The sequence below is a fragment of the Phyllostomus hastatus genome, unplaced genomic scaffold, assembly GCF_019186645.2.
Source record: "Phyllostomus hastatus isolate PE091 unplaced genomic scaffold, TTU_PhHast_1.1 phas_contig_495, whole genome shotgun sequence".
Classification (NCBI taxonomy): domain Eukaryota; kingdom Metazoa; phylum Chordata; class Mammalia; order Chiroptera; family Phyllostomidae; genus Phyllostomus; species Phyllostomus hastatus.
The window spans coordinates 7306466-7327084 of record NW_025333895.1 but is presented as its reverse complement, the minus strand read 5'-3'; the positions used below and the strand labels follow the sequence as shown (position 1 = coordinate 7327084).

The following is a 20619-nucleotide window of genomic DNA, read 5'->3' as shown; positions in this document are numbered from 1 at the left end:
CTGTCAGAAGCGCCAGCTCCCACATCTGCTGGGACGCCGGCCTCTCCCGGCCCCAGCGCCGACGCCTGACCTCTCGCTGCACGACCCGGTTCCCCGGATTTCTCCTGAGGACTTCTCTGGCTGCTCCAGGAACTTTGCGGCTTTGTCCCTGCCCCCAGGGCCTCGGCGCTGGCGATGTGTGACTTGCCAGAGTGTGAGCAGTAATGCCCGCCCGTGAGCAGGTGCCTGAAAACCCAGTACGTCCACGGGGCCAGACAGCGCGAAGCCGACGAAGCCCCTGCCTTCCCCCGCTCTGCGTGCCCGTCTGAAAGATAACCGGGGACCTGCCCGCGGGGAAGGAGTGTCATCTGCGTGGGGACCTCCGAGTCCTTCTTCCCGTCGCCCCGTGTCCGTGTGTGACACGCTGCCCGCCTGCGCTCCGCACCCCACACGGCAACACGGAGTCCTCATTCCGACGCACGGAGAGATGGGGTTTTTGAAATGCATCGCCGGGGAGGGGACTCCGGGAGAGGCAGCAGGTCTGGAAGCTGCCCTTCCTGCGGCCGAACGCAGGTCCGGCTGCCTGCTGCCGCGGGGGCCAGCGCTTGAGGGGCAGGTGCTGGGGAAAGGGACGTGGTTGGTTTGCAGATGCTGGCCACCTGGGGGACTCGCGTCTCAGGGCCCGTCTCCCGGAAGACGGGGGACTCGTGTCTCAGGGCCGGCAGAGGTTTGCATGAGGGAGGGGGTGGACCAGAACAAAGAGGTCAAGGGAAGGGGTGGAACAGTTCTCCAGGTGCCGCCGACGAGCACAGTCCACTCCGACAGGGCAAGTGACGGCCCAGCCTGCGTCATCCTGGTCCTTGTCATCCTGGTCCGCGTCGTCTCGGCTTCGCGTCACCCTGACTTCATGTCATTCTGGCTGCCCGGTCGAAGGCCAGCCAATCTCTGGAGCTGGGACGCCGGAAGGTCGGAGCCGGCACCTTTTGAGGCTCAGGTTCTCGTGTGAACGTGCTGTTCGTCGGGAAGCTGCACATGAGTCTGAGTCAGCACTTACAGAAACAGCGTGGAAAGAACAGTGGGGCGGGTGACAGTTTCCCGCCGTTCCGACTTTCCACTGTCACGTTCCCAGGTCTGCCAGGAGTGACCTGGGGGCTGGACACACCCGGGCCAGAAGGGCCCCTCTCTACTGGAACAGAGGGAGTCCTTGGGTGAGGTGACCGCCCCAGGGCGGGCGGGCGGACAGGCCCTGAGCCCGTCCTGGGGTTTGGCAGAGCTAACGCCTCAGCCAGCTATGATTTGCAAGAGAGCTCCAAGGCGGGGAAGAAAATCCTTTTCTGAGATTCAGCGGCTTTCGCTAATCAGCTGCGGCCCGGGCGGCCGCTTGGCTGGCTGCTGATTTCCCCGTCGCCGCCTGAACCCCGCGCGGTCAGGGAGCCGGGGGCCCGGGAGAGCGAGGCAGGGTTAGTGGTCCACGAAGACGGGTGTGGGAGCCGGGGCGCGAGGGCTTGTAAATCAGACCGTTAGCTTAATGGCTCGGGCCATTATTCTAAAGCAGTGGGGCTGAAACGGAGAGCCGAGCGAAAGGAGTCGATTTGCTCATACTTTGGTGACTGAATGACTATGTAATGTCGGGGTAGCGGCCCGTGGGGGGCAGGCGGAGTGGTCGGGTGGGAGGGGAGACCTCCGGATGCTTGGGCAGCACCCCCTGGCCATGGATTTTGTAAGTTATAAGGGGTGCTTGGGTCATAGAGGTCGGGACTGGGCAAGTCGGCCGCGGTCACTGCCACGGCAGGGCACCGGTCTCCGGCCGTCACACCTGCTGGACACTGAACATAAGTAACCAGGGGCGGCCGGCAGCCTGGCAGCGCTGGGGAGCCGTCAGGGGAACTGGGCTGGACGGGCTCGAGCGCTGGACAAGCCCCTGGGAGGGATGCGGAGTCCCCATCCTTTAAAAACATGTAAAAGGCCCTGGCTGGCGTAGCTCAGTGGACTGAGCGCGGGCTGCAAACCAAAGGGTCACCAGTTCGATTCCCAGCCAGGGCACAGGCCTGGGTTGCAGGCCAGGTCCCAGTGGGGGCCGCCTGAGAGGCAACCACACATGGATGTTTCTCTCCTTCTCTTTCTCCCTCCCTTCCCCTCTCTCTACAAATAAATAAATTAAAGAGAAAAAAACAAGATAAGGCCTTCCTTATCTTGCAGAAGCTACACGAACTCCCTGTGAAAACCCAGTGCAGAAAAGAGCACCAGAGGAGGGGAGACTCGGGCCCCACCTCACCCCAAGTCCCCCCCGCTGCTGCTGCCACTGCTGCTGCCGCTGCTGCTGCTGCTGCTCGGGCCCCTTCTCCCGACACCCGCCCCGGAGCCCGCACACCTGCGACCGCAGGCGGCCGCCTCTCTCCCGACGGCGCCGGCTCTTTCCGTCCACGCTACGCTAGTGGCGCGTCAGCAAGCGCAGCCCCCGTTTCCCGTGGCTGCGCGACATGTCACAACACGGGGGACCCTCTCTCCGAGTGATGTCAGGTGTGTAAGCCTCCCGGGCGGCACCCCGCCTTCCGCCGCAGCTCGTTGGCACGGCCCGAAGTGTGGGCAGCGCCCGCCCCTTTGTCTGGGCCGGCAGCGCCAGCGGCCCTCTGTGAGGAAGGATGAAACGTCTCTCCTTCTTGGCTTACGATCAGGGGCCGTAGGGTGTGTGCTTCCGACCAGGTTGCTTTCGAGACCAGAAGGCGGAGCCGGCAGTAATTCTGCCGCCCAACAGGCCGAAGGGAGGGGCGGCCCGGGCGGGCGCGCCAGGGGTCTGGCCCACCTGGGGGGAGCGTGAGGGGGCTTCTGTGAAAGGCCCGTGAGCAGGTGGGCAGGCCCGAGCCAGGGTCGTGGGGGTGGGGTGATGGTTACGGCCGTCCCTGGTCCCCACCCCCAAGCCTGAGTCGCCAGCCACGCTGGCGTTTCTCCACCGTTGGAGGCGGCGAACACCGGGCTTCCCCGATCTTCCCCATCCAGCCGTGTTCCTGTGCGGTGACCCGTCCGTCCGTCCGTCTGTCCGACCGTGCACCGCGCTCCCCGCCCGTTGCCGGCGGCCCCAGAGCAGAAGCACGCGTTGGCGCCGAGAACGGGGGCCCGGTGCGAAGGTGTCCGCCCAGATTTGGGAGCGAGCGAGGGAGTGAGCCAGTGAGCCAGCGAGCGGATGAGGGAGGGAGGGGTGGCCAGGACCGCCCTCTCGGCGGCTGGACTTCCTGGGCCAGGCACCCGCTGGCCCTGGTGCACAGGTGTTCCCGCCGACCCTCACGGCAGTCCCATCCCACCACGAGGAAAAGGAAACCGGGTCTCGGACAGGTAAAGCCCCCTGACAGGTGGGGAGTGGCGGGGTCGCCCCGTGACCCAGGTCTGGCCGACCCTCGAGTCACGAGTGCACACGGACAGGGCACACCCTTCCCTCCCCACCGGCCGCTCGCTCCCCTGGGAGACCCCAGCACCCCTGGGGGGTGGCGCGTGAGCCCAACGCTGCCAGGCACAGAAGGCGCTGCCCCCTGCCCCCCAGAGATCCGTCCTCCCAGGGCCGGGAAGCCAGGAGTCCACGTCTCGTCCCCCAGCGGGAATTGGGGCTGCTCCCCGACAGTTCTCTCTCGTTTTGGGGTCTGCCCCCTCCACGAGCCCCCAGGCCCCCTGCCCCATGGCTCCTGGACCGGTGAACTTGGGGCCGTGGAACCTGACGTAGGCTGCGACCCTCAAGAACTCCATTTTCAGTTTCATGGGAAACTGAGGCCCAGGGAGGTCCGGTGGCCGGCCTGGCCCTCCGAGCTGGCTGGTGGCCCAGCATAAACGTCCTGGCAGAAAGGCCACTCGCCAGCTGTCAGCTGGCCCTCCCCTCTGGGCACCGGCCACCTGTGGCGCCTGCTGGTCACAGAGACCAGGAGTGGGGCGCTGGGGGAGGCGGCAGCCTGAGTCTCCGGGGATCAGGGCGCACTGCCCTGTGGGGGGGGGTCATTTCTGGGTCCCTCCGGGGCTCACGACCCCGTGAGGGCCCAGCGGTTGGCCGGGCTGCCCGGGGGGGCTGGGGCGGCGCTCTGGGGGAGCTGGCCGAGCCGTGTGGAAGCCAGCTTGCTCGGTGGCGATGACCCAGCCCGAGGAGCGCCCGCGCCTGCCCGCAGCTTTTCCGTGTGAAAGGTGTTTAATTATTTCTGACAGAGTTCAGCCTCGACATCTGTTCGCGAGCGGGGAGAGTTCATTTAGGTTATCCATCACTGTGACAGGTTCCACTTTTTTGGAAGTGCTTTTCCCTTTCATAATGGGGCCAGGGCGGGGAGGGGTGGGCGGGGGATCTGCGGCGGCAGGACCCGAGTGGAGGCAGACAAAGGCCCTCCGGGGGCGGGGGGGGGAGCCCCTGAGGCCTCTGTGGGCGGAGGCCGCCAACCCCCGCCGGCCTCTGGGTGCAGACCCGGGCAGCGGTCCCCGGGGCGGGGCCGGGCAGTGGTGCGCTCGGCGTGGAGGCTGTGAAATGTTCCTGTCACTCATTCATTCACCCGCCTCTTCATTCATCCCACAGGCACCTGCTGACCGCCCGCTCGGTGCCCGGCTCTGTGCTGGGCTCTGGGGACGTGGCGGGGCATCTGGCAGGGGACGTGGCAGGGGACGTGGCGGGCATGGTTCTGACGGGGGTCACGTTTTACTAGGAAAGAGGGACGTGGAATGACCAATGGCTCAATCAGGCGCTTAGTTAAAGCAGGGATGGTGCTGTGCAGGGGGAGAAAGGAGCCTGTCAGGGGGAAGAAGGGGCACCCTGGGGAAGGGGTCCCCAGGAGGCCTCCCCACGCAGCCAGGAGAAGAGGCTTAGGCAGCCCTGGGCCGAACCCGGGTCCCCTCCCCCCAGGGCTAGGCCCTCCCCTCGCGGAGCCTCCCTCTCCTTGTCGGTAGGACGGGGACACCGTGTCTCTGAGAGCCTGCCCGCCAGCACGTGGCGCTCGGTAATTTCCCGTCAGTGGGGGGACTGAGCGTCGTGAGGGTCGTGGCCGCAGCGCTCTGTGGGTCTCCGGTCCGCGCTGGGCTGCAGCCGGCGGCACCCAGGCACGTGCCAGTCTCCGAGGGTCCTGCGTGGAGCTCCCAGAGTCCCGTGAGCGTCCCCGAAACGGTGAAAAACCCCCTCTGACCCCTGTGTTGGCGTTCCTAGTCTCTTCCTCGTGGTTTCTGCGGCACAATGGGTGGCGTGTCCGGCCTGGGCCCTGCCGTCATGGGGCCTCGGGCTCCGGGCCCAGCCCCCGGCGGGGCGGGGACGGGTGAAATGCCCGGTGCAGCGTTAGGGGCTGGCGCACGCCGGGTGGCTGCCGTGGCTCGTGGCGGGATTTTGAAACAGCAGGGCGAGGACTGGGAGAGGCCGGGCACGGCTCCGTCACGGCTCCTCCTTGGAAGACAGAAGCTCATCGGCTTCTTTCTGCGTTGGGGGCCGGGCCCGTGGGGGTGCGGTGGGCAAGACAGGCGTTCCCACCACCGGGGAGGCTCCATGACCTGGGGTGGGGGCCTTGTCCGGGTGCCGCTGCGGGAGACCCCCGCCCGCGCGCCCCTCTGTCCATCGCCCTGGAGAGACCAGGCAGGTCCGGAGTCAGAGACGCAGCTGAGAGGCTGGGGGCCGATGCCGTGCAGCAGAGAGCTGAGCGGGGCGCCCCTCGTCCGAGGAGCCGGGAGCCCCGTCCCCGGGCAGCACCCGCCCTCTGACGTCAGGACCCCCACCCACAGGTGTGCGGGGAATCGGAGCGCCCAGAGCCAGGAGGAAAGGCCGCAGGAGGAGAGGCCGGGGAGGAGAAGGTGAACGGGAACCTCGGAGAGGGCGGGAAAGGGGCGGAGGGCCGTGGCCACGCCGGCAGGAGACCGGAGAGACGAGGAACCGGAGCCGAGCGCGGCGAGGGTCAGGGCAAGCGGGCGGCACGGCGGCGCCCCCTGGCTCCCGGTGCCCCCCCACCCCACCCCCGAGATCGGCCAGTCACGCTCCTGCGCGCGGGGGCGGCGCGGCTGACGGGCGCGGGCAAACGGCCACTGACGTGCGCTGACAGGAGCCACTGGGCAGGACGCGAGAGGCCGCGCGGGCGTCTGTGGCGAGGATCGGCGGCCTGTTCGGTCGCATTAGGCTCAGGAAGCCACCGGCCCTTCATTGTCTAAATTGCAGTTTAACTCCAGGTGGCGGCTGGGTCTGGCCGGCCAGGGGGCCTGCTTCGTGCGACCGTCCTCCCGGGGCTGCGAGTGCCCGCCGTGGCCCCTGGAGAGGCTCCGTGGCCGCAGCTGGGCACGCCCAGCCCGAGCCCCATCCTGAAGTTGCTGTTGCAGACCCCCCAGGTTCCCTCCTCTGCACAGCGCCCCGGCTCTTACGGGGGGCCCCGTCTGGGGGCCCACTGCAGGGCTAACGGCCGAGTGAACCCCACTCAGTTCCGGAGCGTCATGGCTGCTGGGTGTCTTGGGTGCCTGTCGCACCCACACGGCCGCCCCAGGAGACATTTGCTCCCGTCTCCCGAGGGCGCCACCCTGTGGGCGGTTAACATAGAGCCACCTTGTGTCCCCAAGGCCCCAGGGCGGCGGAAGGTGGTGCTTCCCCACGCAGCCCCATCCGAGGAGGGGCTCGGCCCAGACACTGTCCCCCTGTGGACGGGCACCCGGGCTCCAGCAGTCAGAAGCCGGCTTCGGCCCAAAGCTGCCCCTCGGCAGCCTTTGCTGTGTCCTGTCCGTGACCAGGGGACGGTGAGTGTGGAGGGTCAGTGGCCTGGAGCTGGGCACCAGGCACTCAGGGACGAAGGAGAGCTGCCTGGGTGGGAGCCGTCGCTGTGGCCATCAGGCCCCCGGGGGGTCAGCAGCCCCCAGAACCGCCCCCCCTCCCCGCTCAGAGGGCAGGCAGACACCAGGCCAGGGGAGCGCCAGCTGCCGGGGGCGGGGCCGGGGGCCGGGGGCGGGGACTGACCTTCTGGAAGTGGGGCATGTGCCAGAGGGCGTCCAGCCTCACGGGCGGCTTGTACTTCCTCAGCTGGCTGCTCCGGGTCTCGTAGAGCTTCCCCAGGATCACCTGTGGGCAGGGAGGTGCGGGGGCCAGGTGGCCGCCTGGCTGCCGGACAAGCCCGCGCTGCGGCCCGGGCCTCGACGAGGGTAGAGGGCCGGGGCTCCTGGGGCAGCAGCCCCGGGGCTGGCTCTTGCTCCCCACCCAACTCTCCCGCGGGCCCGATTCCGAGGCGCCTGCACCCTTGCCGTGCCTCAGCTGTGGCCCAGTGGACTTGGCGGGTGGGGGGGGGGGGACACGGGGTGGGTGTCTGGTGCGTCGTCCCTGGAACATGCGCACAGCTGCCTTGAGGTCAGGGGCGCATCCAGGCACACAGGTCACTTTCCCCGGCGGCGTGCACAGCCCTGGCAGTTAGCGGGGGGCTCCACGGAGCTCAGACGGAGGGGCAAGGCCCGAGGGACTGTGGGCACCTCCCGGGAGCAGGTGCCACCAGGGCCCGCTCTGGGACGAGGGAGGGGGGCTCCTTTGGGGAGCGGCTGAGGGGCTCAGCTCAGAGCCAGCGACGTCTCTGAGGGTGGGGTGTCCTCCCGACCTGCAGGCCCCTCGCCGATAGCAGGTGCCGGCCAGCCCGCGACAGGGTCCTGGAGCTCACGGGGGCGCTGTGGCTGGAATGGCACCCCTTCCAAAGTCCCACGGAGGAGCCCTGGCCCCACAGGTGGCTGTGTTTGCAGGCAGAGCATTCACGCAGGCGGGTTACTCGGGGTGAACGGGGCCGAGGGAGTGGGGCCCCAACGGGACAGAACTGGTGTGTTTGTGACAGGGAGACACACCGGTCGTGTCACACAGAGGAAGGGCTGGGCAGGGGCACGCCGGCAAGCCCGCCGTCCGCAGGCCATGGAGGGAGTGCTCGGGAGAAGCCGGTCCTGCCCCTGCCTCGACCTTGGACTTCTAGCCTCTTGAACTGCAAGACGAGGGATTTCTGTTGCGGGAGCCACCGGCCTGCAGGACCTGTCACGGCAGCCCTGGCCCACTGACCCAGGTCCCAGGCCTCCGACCCCGAATCGGCAGGAGCCGGGCCCCGCACTCTGCGTTTGTGGGGTGCCCCGGGGGAGCGGTAGCCGTGTAGGCAAACCTGGGCCCACGGCTGTGATCCTCGCCAAGTTCAAGATTCCTCCGGGGAGGTAGCAGGCAAACAGGGACTCTACCTAGAGTCTTAAACAGGCGGGACCTCCGTCCGAAGCATAGAAGTTCCTGGCCCCCGAAACCTGGGTCTGCCCGGGCTTTCACTGGGGTTTCGTCCGCCCGCCAAGGCGGCTTCCTCTGCGGGCAAAGCCCGAGCTTCTGGCGTCTCCCACAGCAGCTCCTCCTGAGCCCGGGCACGCGGGCAGCGCCGTGGGCAGGGGAGAGCTGGACCGAGTTTCACCAGGGATACCACCACCCCATCGAAGGCCTTTTGATTTGTTTCATTAATCAGTTGTGCCCTCTGGCCTCGGGGCCTCTCCTGGCCCGGCCCGGGGGCACCAGGGTCCCAGGTCAGACTCCCCCAGGGCACTGCCTCTGGACCCCGAGCTCCCCTGTGATCAGCAGGAGTGGGGCCTCGCCATCGGGGAAAAGCCCAGGCTCTGGGGCGGGAGCCACCCGGGTCCGGGCCTGCTCTGACGCTTTGGCCGCGAGCTCACTCTCTCGGAGCCTCGGTTTCCCCGAGACGACCCGACAAGGCGTCACCTCGTGGGGCGCTCGGGGTGGGGGGGATGGCGGGCGGGACGATGGTGCGTGTGCAGCCCCTTTCTCAGCAGGGTGCAGAGTGGAGGGACGGTGGTCGTGATGGTCATGACAACCAGAGACACCGCCGGGGCCGTGCTTCCGCGCGAAGCTCTCGGGCTCTGCGTGAGCACAGGGCCTCGCTGGTCTCGGGGCGACGGGGCTCCCTCTCCGGCCTCCCGTGCCACTGAGACGGGCAGTGCCTGGGCATGGTCGGTCCCGAGCCCCACGTCCCCTGCGTGGGCACCGCCTGCCTCTCCGAGCTCGATTTCTGTGACAGGGGAGCAGGGGTCCCTCCCATCCGCCTCCAGGGCTTTCACGAGGCGAGGAGGAGATGATGCCCTCCCCCACCCAGTGCGCTGGCCGGGGGCCGAGCCGTTCCCTCGAAACGAAGGGCGCCCCTGGAGTGCAGCACCCGTGTGCTCCAGCGCGCCTCCCCGGAGGGCGGTTTTCTCCGCACCCTCTGCCTTCTCAGCCTTTCCTTCCCAGGCCGGTGCCCCGGGGACCCCGGCCGGAGTCGTCCCCTCCTGGGGCTTAGGCAGGGGTTGTTGAATCTGACCCCCACCAAGACTCTGTCCGGCTCCAACCGTCTGCCATGCCCGGTCGGCACAGCCGCGGGCAGCCCGATGCCCGGCCACCCCCCGGGGCAAGCGTGAGCGCAGCTCGGTCCCCAGACGCAGCCCGGGCCGGCCCTTCCCGCCTGCGCCGCCCCGGTGGTCGGCCGCTCGCCGCTCGGGAGGGAGGGAGGCCGCCTTTACCTTGTGCTTCTTCTCCAGCTTGATGGCTTTCTGGGCGGCCTTCTGCTCCTGCACCCACAGCTGCTGATAGCGGTGCTGCAGCAGGTCGAAGAGGGGCGTGGAAGGCCTGCGGGGAGGGAGCCCAGACGGCCCGGAGGTCTTGGGAGGGCCCTGGCGCCTCCCCAGGCTGCCCCCCACCCCCCACCCCCCGGGGCTGCAGGCATGCCCCGTCTCCCAGGGCCGCCAGAGGCACCCCCAGGCTCAAAAGCGGGGGAGGCAGGGGGTGCCTTGTGGGAGGCATCCACAAATGCTGACGGCAGCCAGCCCAGGGCTGGGCCCGAGAAGGTGGCAAAGATGGTCCCCTTGACCAGGTTCGAGGTGGGCTCCTCGGAGCCCTCTTTTTGACTAGGGCTCATCCTTGGGCCCCAGAAGCCAGTCTTAGCGAAGCACCCGAGACGTCTGCCCCCTGTCCCTGCACGCGGGTGGAGCAGGCCCGCCTCTACCAAGAGCCCTGTAAGGCAGGTTAGCAGGTGCCCCTCCCCCCTCGGTGTCCCCTCGTAGTCACTGTCCGCCCCCCGACCCTGTGCTCTGCCCCTGGGCTACACGCCGCCCCCCCCCCACCCCGACAGTGCTGCATTCGGACTGAGGTGGCTCCTGTCCTGGGGTCGCTCTCCCCGGCCGCAGAGGCTCAGAGCAAAATCTGTCTGCACCGCCTCCGGTGTCTGCTCCTCCGGTGTCCGCTCCGGGTCTCTCCGACCGGAGGCTCCAGCTGAGGAGCACTGGCCCTGCGCAGAGCTCCATGGACATCCCCTCCCCCACCCCCGCCACCAACACTGCACAGCGGGCACTGCCACCGCCCCCTCCCGGGGACCAAGGGTGAGACCCCAGAGCAGCGGGGACGGCGCTGTGACTGAGACCTGCTCGGGGCGGGTGACCAGGGCGAGTTCTCACGGAAGAACCGGAGCTCATGCGTGCAGGCGGAGGGACAGGAGTGGGGGAGGGGACCCACGCTCTCACAGCCCCGCAGGGAACCGTGGGCGTGGGTAACCACCGTCCACGGCGGCTAGGGTGGTCACGCGGGGCGGGAGGTGGATGCGGAACTGCAATGGGGGGTGGGCCAGGCTGCCGCAGCTGGGCCAGGTCGTCAGTGTTTCTTACTGTGGTAAAATACACGTAACACACAATGTACTCATGATCAGCGTCACTGAGGGTGACAAACGGACCGCGGAAGTGACGCGATGGGAGGCACACAGCGCCGCCCACCAGATAAATACCTGGGGGGGCGGGGGGGATACCCCGAGTGGGCCCGCGGGCCAACGCGCCGCCCAAGCATCTCAGGAGCCGGGTTCAGAAGAGCGAAAGAAACAAGCGAAATTAACTTCACTGATGTACCTCCCAGACTGTCACGTCAACACGGAGTCCCTTTAAAATATGACGACATTCAAGCCATCCAGCTTTTACATCGGAGTTTGCATTGGTTCAAAGTAAATGCATGAGATGGAGTTGCCAGCTCCTCGGTGGCACGACCCCCATTCCCGACGCATGGGGGAGCCGCCGGTGGCCAGCGCTGCCGCAGGGGACCCGGGGTGGGGGAAGGAGGCGGGCGGTGGGGGAGGGCCGCCCAAGGACGCTGCGGGCCAAGTCCGGAGTGTGGGGCACTCCGGTAAAGGATCCACGAAAAGGACCTCGGGATGGGGTAGGTAACTATGTAAACGCCCTTAGGGTAGGCCCTAAGTCCGCCGACAGGTGTTCTGGCAAGGGACACCACGGGAAGAGGGTGCGGGGAAGTCGGGGCAGAGGTCCGAGTGGGGCTGTCACCGTGGCGGCGGCGTGCCTGGGCCCCGGGCGCCGGAAGGGAAGAGTCAGGAAGAGTGTCCCCTCGAGCCTCCTCCAGCGGGAGCGTGGCCCTGCCGGCACCTGGATTTTGAACTTCCGGCCTCCGGAACTGGGAGAGAACACCTTCCTGCTGTTTCCAGCCGCCCAGCGTTGGCGGGTTGTTACGGCAGACCCAGGAAGTGAACATGCAGGGGTTCCTCGGCCCACACTTTGGGAAACACTGGGAGACACCGCTGTGCAGATGGGTGCCTCTCAGAGAGGGGCCGGGCCTGGCAATCACAGGGCCCTTTGCAGCTGCCGGCGCCACAGGGCGGCGTTTGGCAAGCTCTCCTGTGTGCACAGGCCTGGGGGGGGTGTGCAGTGGGAGGGGGAACCTTGCTAGAGTCACGTTCTGTGTCCCCGCGTCCAGGGGCGCCGGGTCCAGGAACCACCCTCCAGGCCTCAGAGGTCGTCCGCCCCGACACCCTTAGGCACCCGCTCCCCACCTCCCCCCCGGAGGTAACAGGAAGGTGCAGACGGCATGTCTCAGCAGGTGGGCACAGGCATTTTGTCTGGGGGGAGGGTCCACCCTTTCAGGGGTGTGTGGGCCCCAGGAGAAGTTGCGAGCCTCTGACCGTCCCCCATGACCTTATTTCACAGACAGGGGACGAGGAGATAGGGTGCTGAGAAGAGGTGTGACCCCAAGGCCGTGCCGCTGGGACCGGAGATCAAGCCCTGGGCCTCACACACGGTGGCCTTCAGAGTCTGCACGGTGCAGACCCTCGTGGGGACCGGGGGACCCTCGTGGGGACCGGGGGACCCGGGCCTCTGTCTGGGGGGCAGGTTCGGCGGCTCCGACTTGCCCCTGTGCTCAGAGGTCTCCCCACCGAGCAGCCCGCGGCAGGTCACAACGGGGCTCCCTGCTCACCCGCCCCTCCACTCCGTGGTGACTTTTATTACTGAATTATTGCGCACCCCGTGCCTCTGAGCAGCCTGATTCACAGCCGCGCTTCCCAATGACGCCGGATGCGTCACCTGGCCACGTTCACCCCCAGAGGCCGTGGCGACAGAGGGGCTGTCTTCCCGGCAGCCCCCACGGCACGCGTCAGGGCCCACCTCCCCCGCCGACCCTCCCCACCCCCGCAGCCCTGCCAGGGGCCGTGGTCCTGCTCCGGCCAGCGCTGCTGCTCGCCTGGGAAGAGGCCGGGTGGCGCTCCGAGCCGGCGGGTAGCTGACCAGCCAGACGTGGGTTCTAATGAGTTAGAGGATGTTAGTGGATGGACAAACAGACGGCATCTCAGCGGAGGAAGGACGGTCGTCCAGGAGGTGGTGCCGGAACGGGCCAGCCAACTCGCGGCCCCGGTCCCACGCGTCATACAAGGAGGAGCTCACAACGGATCATGGGTTACGGGGTGACACGTGGAACTGAGAAACCTTAAACCAAACGAAGGAGAAAGTCCTTGGGACCTGGGGGTGGGCCAGCAGACAAGTGCTGGGCCTTGACACCAAAAGCACGATCCACAAAGAGAAAAAAAAAACAAATTGGACTTCCTCAAAACTGAGGGCTTTCGCTCCGTGAAAGAGGGTCTCAGGGTGAACACGCAGACCACGGACCGGGAGAGAACATCTGCCAGCCCGCATCTGGCAAAGGACTCCGTGGAGAAGGTGTGAGGGCTCTCACGTCTCAGCAGAGACGAACGCGGTTCAGCTAGAGAGTGGTGGGGTGGGGACGGGGAAGGTCGTGACTCACCACTCCTGCCTGCCTCCCCTGTCCTTGGGATGAGACGTCTAGAGCCAGAATCTACATCCCTGTTTCATGGATGAGAAGTCGGAGGCCCAGAGAAGTGTGGTGTCTTGCCCGAGACCACACAGCCGGCGAGAGACATGTTGCGTTTTCACGGGGAGCCTGTGGGCTTGCTGTCCGCCCTGCAGCCTGTCTCCCCGCCCCACCCAGCAGTTCTGAGGGCTGGGTGCCGCTGCAGGGGTGACCGCTGGGACCCAGAGGGGGGACGGGTCCTGAGCACAGGTGTGGGGTGAGCCAAGTCCTCTCTCAGCCTTTTTTTCCTTTATTTTTATTGTTGACGCTATAACAGAGGTCCTCATTCCCCGCACCCCCATCTGCCCACCTCCACACAGCCCCCCCCCTCCTTCAGGCTGTCCCCACACTGCTGTCTGTGTCCAGGGTGATGCATGCAGGTTCTTTGGCTGAGCCCTTCCCCTTCTCTCATCCAGGCCCCGCCCCTCCCCTCTGACCACTGCCAGTCTCTTCCCTGTGTCCACGCCTGTGTCTCTTTGTTCTGTCCGGCTTTTTTTGTCATTAGACGCCACATAGAAGTGAGATCACGTGGCATTCGTCTTCCTCCGACTGGCTTCTTTCCCTTAGCTTGAGAATCCCCGTGGTCCTTTTTCACAGCTGTGTAGTATTCCACTGTGTAAATGTACCACGGCACTTCTTATCCGCGTGCCCAGCGATCCCACTGCTGGGGATATATCCTAAGAATCCTGAGACATGAATCGAAGGAATCCACGCACCCCTGTGCTCACAGCAGTGTTAGCCACAATGGCCGAGGTCTGGAGCCGCCCAAGTGCCCGCTCCAGAGCCTTTTGCCGGGTCGCTGGGGATGAGCAGGAGGTGGTCCGGAGGGGAAGGAACCGGGGCTCGCAGGACGGGCATCAGCATGAACAGAGGAGGGGACCAGGCCGGGCGAGCACCGTCCCTCCTGGCCCCAGACCGGCCCGCTGGGCGCTGGGGAGCGGCGGCGAGTCAAACAGGCGCCCTGTTTTAATGAGCACTTACTACACCGAGCCCAGACTGAGCTTCAGCGACTGTCCCGGCGACCCCTCGTGACCCTGAAGGTGAGGATGGACATACCCGCTTTCAGACGGGGACACTGGTGCTCAGAGACACTCAGCCACTGGCCGGAGGTTTGCTCACAGGCCGTGAGCAGCCCCGGGGGGACAGAGCCAGGCTGCAAACCCAGGGTCCCCTGCTCCCTGACCCTGTCGGCTGTGGGTCAGGACCCCAAAGAGGGTCTGCACGGTCCTGCCCCGCCCCGTCCAGGTGGCCTGGCCGGGTGGCCTGGCCGCTGGTGCTGCTCTGTGCCTGGCAGGTGGGTGAAACTGCACCTTTCCACAACGTGCTTCTCCGGACCGCTCCGACCGTGCTCCCTCCACACAAGACGCCGATTCGCCCTGGGCCCCCCATCCCATCCCATCCCGTCCCGTCCCGGGGGTCTCACCCTCCCACACTAGGGTTTCCTCCGTTTCTGAGCGGCCCCCGTCGGGGATGGCGGGGCTGCCGCCGAGGGCTTCCACGAGGTATTTGCCGATAACCGGGCAGGACCTGCCGGGGAAAGCCCCTCGCCGGCCCGACACCCCCGCGGACAACAAAACCGTGTTAAAACCCGGCCTAGTACAGCGGGAAGAAGGGGGGACCACGCCACGGAGAAGTCGGCTCCGGCTCGGCCCAGGCCTGTGAGAAACTCCAAATGAGTTCGGTCAGACCCAGCCCTGCTGCTGCCCGGCGATGGATCCCCGGGACCCGGGTCGATCTCCGACAAAGGCGCGCGGCCGGCTGGGCGAGGGGACCAGAGAGGATCGTTTGCAAACGTTAGGCTGACACCGGGCGCGCGGGGCGGTGGGGAGGCGGGGAGGGCTGACAGCTCTGATTTGCCCAGGCAGCCCCTCGCTGCTGCCGCCGCCGCCACCGCCGAGGAGTGCCCGCGGATTACAGGGCCCGGCAGTGGCCGCCCCTCTTCATCTCGGCTGCTCATTAAAACCTGGCGCAGCCGAGAGCTGGGCGGGGCGGGGGCGGCGGCGGCGGCGGGGACCTTCTGAGCGGCGCAGGTACACAGCCGTGGAAAGGTGCCTGAGCGTGCGGCCTTGGGTCTGACAAACCGCGTTTCAGTGCCGCGGCCCGTTCACAGCGGCTGAAATAATTGGTCATCAGTGACTACTAATTCGGCTGCATAGCCGGAGGCGATTTTTTTCTTCCCGGAAAATCAATGACAGCCACGGAGGTTTGCACCCCCGTGATTCCTCTCCAGACGGGTCCTCGCTTGACGCTTGCTTCTTCCACTGGAGACAGCTATTTTGTTAGAATAAAATTAAAATCCATCTCTAATATGTCAGCGGTCCCCGGGGGGGGGGGACGGGAGAGGCTCGGGCACCCACGCAGCCTCCGGGCTGACGGGCGGAGTGGACAGCGGCCTCCGGGTTGGGCCGCACCTCGGCAGTTGGTGTGACATTCGGAGCCCACCGCGGGCCGCGGGCCGCGGGCCGCGGGCCACAGACGGTCTGGTTTCAGAGGCGGCTGGAGGGCTGGGCTTCTCTCCGTGGTTCTACATCAGAGCTGAACCCACGACGGACACCCCACAGTGGCATGATCTAGGGACACCCAACCTCTCCTCCGTCCTTCTCATGAGGGGGGGGGCTGCGGGAGGGTGCCCCTGTGTTCTTGGATAGCACCCCGAGGTGCCCTTCAGGGCCGGGCTGCCTCCCTGGGCTCATGACCCGAGGCCTCCCGAAGAGACCCGTCTGTCGGAGAGCTAAGTGACTTCAGAGGCCGCGGGCTGAGCGCGTCACTTGCGCCTACCGTCACACGGCTGTTCTTTCTAACGAGCGGTTCCGCCTGACGCCGCCCACGTGGCGCCAGAGCCACTGTCGAATCGTTTTTTTTTTGTTTTTTTTTTCACATTGCAGTTTTCATTGAGATCATTGCAGATGCCACTCGCAGTTGTAAGAAATGCGACCGAGGCCCCATGACTCCCTACCCACAGCCACGCTCAGCGTCCGCCCCGTGGTGACGTCTTGGGAAAGGAAAGGACAAGATGGTGCCCAGGACACTGGCACTGAGACCACCCAGCCCCTGTAAGCACGTGTCCCCAGACGTGCGGGTGCTCATTTGTGCGTGCATGGACTCCTTTGCAGTCTCATCCCGGCGCAGTGGTGCACCCACCGCGGCCGACAGGAGACGCAGCGGCCCATCCTCACAGCACCGCCCATCCCCCTGCCCCGCCGCTGCCCCAGCCCGTCCTAACCACGCCCACCGCCCTCCCTCGCTGCACACACAGGCCAGGGACCCCTCCAGCCACCCTTACGGGAGCCCTGCTGGGTAGGAACCACTACGATGACGCCCCCCACTTCACGGACAAAGAAGCTGGCTGATCAAGAACCACAGAGCCATGGAACGTGCACCACGGAGAGACAGTCCAGCAGACGGAACGGCGTGCCCGGGGTCCGTGTGTGACCGTACAGAGGCTCTGGGACCTAGCCGGCCTGCCGACAGGCGTAGTTGGGCCTGCAGCATTTTAAAAACTCGTGTTACCGTTTTTTGTTTTTTGTTTTTTTTAACGGGAATGCGCATGAAAGTCCGAATACCTGGCTTCCCTGCGTGAGGTGTTACGCGATCTGGTGACACTGGGCCTACACACTCGCATGTCAATAGCGGGCTGTGCTGCCCCTTAGCCCTGGCAGGGGGCGCTCGAGTCCGACGCAGTCCCCACCACCCCCTATTGTCTCGCCCAGGGCGGGCTTTGCCCTGTAACCTGCCAGGCCTCGCAGGGTGTGCGAAATTGTAGCCCCGGCTTCATGCCTCTTAAAGCGCAGAAATACTTGGTTCTCTCCTTCTTCCCAAGAGCTCAAGGGACTCTTTGCTGATGAGCTTACGCCATTTATTCCGACACGGGAGGTGACAGTACCCCCGCTCACAGGTGGAGGAAAGGGGCCATAGAGACGGAAGTGGTGTGTGTGTGTGGCCCCTCAAGGCGGGAGTGCAAGAGCATTTTGCTGAGTCTGGGGTCTTCGGGCTTCACCTGTGCCCCTCCGGAAAGGGGGGTGGAGGGGTGGAGGCACGGGGCAGGGCAGGGGGAGAGAGAAACCCCCCTAAAGGGAGGGCAAAGGGTGGCGAGGCCTGAGGCCAGGAGACACCGTTAGGGACCCATGGAAACGTTTTCATATTTTTTAAATCAGAAGAAAAGGTAACAATCCAGCCTGGATTAGAGTCATCTTTATACCAGTGCATCCATTACATAATTTTAATTTTTAATATATATATATATATTTTTATAGAGCAAGGGCTGATGGAAGGAGGAGTGCCCAGGGCTCCCAGGAGTCCGGCGGCAGCCAGTTGCCCGACAGACGAGAGACTCGGGGGCCCGCCTGGACCGGGGGGGCCCTTAGTCACTCTCCCCTCCTCCTCCTCCTCCTCCTCCTCAGGCCGAGGCTGGAGATGCTCAGTCTTCAGTGGGTGGAGGAGAACCGCCCCCTGGGCCAGGGCCCCAGCCCCTGCATTTTACCAAGGGTGCACACCCCCACCCACGAGGAGAGTCCGGCCCACGGGGTCCTGACACCCCCAGGCAGTGACAGCCCTGAGCCTTTCCTGTGGAGGACCCTCCAACCTGGCCACCACCGTTACCTCCGTCGGGGGCGGGCCGGCCGGCCACCTCTGGCCCCAAGGGAGGCTGCAGCTCCTCCATCACCCTCCTGCGCTGGCACCTTCCTCTTAATTGTCCCTCCTCGGCCCCAGGGCCTGTCTCGCCTAACTAGCCTGCAGGAAGGGGTGGTAATTGAGGCTCTCTCCCTGGCAGGACTCTTAGAGCTAATTAGAGAGGAGGACCTCTGGGCTGCGGTTAGTTTTTAATTGTTTGCGGATCCAACATAAAAGCTAATGACAGGGGAGGGAGGCTTGGTGAGCAGCACTCTCCTGACTTCTAAATTTGTCTAAGAGGTCACTGGCAATTTGTTAACATTTTTCACAAGGGTGAATTCAATTAGCAGCTCCCCCGCACAGGCGCCCAGCGGTGGACGAAGGACGGGCGGCGGAGCTGGAGCGCTTTCCGGAAGCTTCTCCCAAACGGAACGCCCGTGCCCAAACCTTGGGGGCCCTCTCTGCGCACCCCCCATCTTCTCCTGGGGCAGCTGGCTGTCAGAGAGCCACAGAGGCCCGAGCCCCTCTGGGGAGGGGAGGCTTGACCGAGCTGAGTGGACGAGTGGACACGGCTGGGAACCCAGTGACCTCCAGGCCGCCCGGGAATGGCCCGGGCCGGGGGATGCCGGCACCTGGGGAGGAGGTGAGCAGCAGCAGCAGGTCCGGCAGCCCCACTGGGAGGTGCTGAGCGCAGGGAGGAGAATGTCAGCGCCAGTGCAGCCCCGCTGTGTCTGCCGGGGGTGGGGCCCTAGGGACCCCGCACCCCACCGGAAGGTCATGGGGCAAACGGGGAGCACCCAGGGACGGACAGGAGACGCGGACACCCACCGTGGGAGACGCAGTGCTGACCAGGGCGACATCTGCCGGCGAGCGTGGGGAGTAAAAAAAGCAAGTCCCCGTGCAAAGTGGCTGATAGTATGAAATCACACTGACTCGGACACATTATTATTTACGGACCTCTAACGGGACAGCAGAAACAGGAAACCCTGGAGGGTGGGCATGCCTGCTCCGACCTCAGGATGACGCCCTTCCCGGATGGGGCGGGGTGGGGCGGGGCGGCGTGGGGCTAGCCAAGGGTGAGGAGGGGCTTCAAGCTGTATTTGTTATCTTTTATTTGTTTAACAACTAAAAAAGGGTCGGAAGCAAACGAGGCCAGAGGGTAGCACGTGGAGTCCGTGTGGCGGGTTCACGGAGCTTCGAACTTCTCCTTGTTCGGGGAGTTTCCTCACAAACACGGAAGGAAGGCCTGGCACCCCAGTCTGCGCCCCAGGAAAGCATTCGGGCTATGACGGGCAACCATGTAACCAGACCCCGAGGGCGGCCGCTGCAAAATGATCATTCCAAAGACAGGTGTAAACGGAACGGTTTCTAAAACGCAGGGCTTTCTGACCTCGTGTTAGGATGCTTTGTGGGTTGTGGCAGGGTGCATGGTGGGTGGCCCCCAAAACACAGGTCCTCTTTCTGACCCCCAGAACCTGTGAGTGGGACCTTATTCAGCAAAGGGGTCATCTCTGATGTGACTGACTTAGGAACCCTGGGGCCAGACGCCCCTCGATTATCTGGGTGAGCCCTAAATCCAGTGAGAGGTGTCCCGGTGAGAGAAAGAAGATACTGTCGCACAGAGGAGAGGCCACGTGACCGCTGGACAGAGGCCAGAGTGGTGTGGCTGCGAGCCCAGGGGTGCCAGGAGCTGCCAGAAACTGGGAAGGAGGGGTGTCCCCCACGAGAGCCTTCGGGTGGGGTGCGGCCTGTGACACCTTGAATTTGGACGTCTGGGGCCCCCATAACGAGAGCTTGACTTTCTGGCGTTTTAAACCTGCCGCGATGGCGCCGGCTCGTTAGGGAGACCCCAGGAATTGAGCCGCTGAGGCTGGGCGCCTGGAGAGAGAGGGGCTGTCTCTCGAGTCCGGCTGCAGACTATTGGCCGTTTCCAGCACCAGGGGTGGGTCGCAGCCACGCTGTTGACTCTTGCTCGTGCAGTCGGTCGACAAGCATTTATTGAGCACCTACTGTGTTCCAGACCCTGGGATGCGGCAGGGAGCACAGTCAGACGTGACCCCAAGTCCCTCCGCGCCTGCTCTCCTGCCCGCGCCCGGCCCACCCGGAAACCGCACGCCCCGCGCCGCCGTCTGCCCCTCCGCGGCCGCCGCGTTTCCCGTCTGGCTCTCTCTCTGGGTCCTGAACCCCCGGCGTGACGCCCAGCACAGGACCGGGCATTCAGTGAGCACGCAGCATAGATGGAGGTAAGAAATGTGGCCGTGCGATCCCGGATGATGTCTCTGGCCTCAGTTTCCCCGTGTGTGAAATGGGGACGAGAGGGTTGCTGCCAAAATGTGGTTCCGAGGACCCGCGAGTGGAGAGCCGCGCCGGGCCGCGCAGGAGCTGAGCGAACAGAAGCCGGTGTTGTTATTCCTCGGAACCAGCGCGGGCCCGGGGGCTCCAGGCTGGACGGACACACGGCCCGTCGGCGCCGGTTCTCGCAGGACGCGCTCACTCCGCCGAGTCTCTTTGGCTCTCTGGGCAGTGGGTGTGGCGGTGGGGCCAGGGCCGCGTGTCGGCTAGAGGCCTAGCCCTCCTTGTGAGGCCGAGGGGTCCGACAAGTCACCAGCAGGCTCAGCGCCTCCGTGCCCTGTGTCTCGGGGTCGGGGGGCAACGTGTCCCTGGAGGGGCAGGGCCGGCCGCACCCCAGCAACCCCTCGTCTGTCAAGGGTGAAGGCCGTGGAGGCGAGGAGAGGGGCGGCCGGGCCAGGCACGGAGCCCACTGCCCGGCTGGCGAGGCCCAGCTCTGGAAACCGCAGACGCAGGAGCGGAGCCGCGAGAAGCGGCTGGGGAGGCCCCGAGGGGGAGCGGCGGGGCCTCGTTAGCGCTGACCCCAGCACCTGCAGCTCCTGATGGATGACGGGGTTCCAGCGGGACAGGCCCTGGGGGAGCCG

The 20619-nt window shown here is 65.7% G+C and overlaps 1 protein-coding gene across 1 annotated transcript in view; it reads right to left on the bottom strand.

Moving 5' to 3' along the window:
* The window catches only part of CFAP77 (cilia and flagella associated protein 77), a 98404-nt gene that overhangs the window by 15495 nt on the left and 62290 nt on the right, over positions 1–20619 (bottom strand). Inside the window, exons 4-5 of the mRNA XM_045846298.1 lie at positions 9466–9571; positions 6914–7015 (exon numbers count right to left, since the gene is read on the bottom strand). Coding sequence (XP_045702254.1) covers positions 6914–7015; positions 9466–9571 — 208 coding nt within the window. The remainder of the gene's footprint in view (positions 1–6913; positions 7016–9465; positions 9572–20619) is intronic.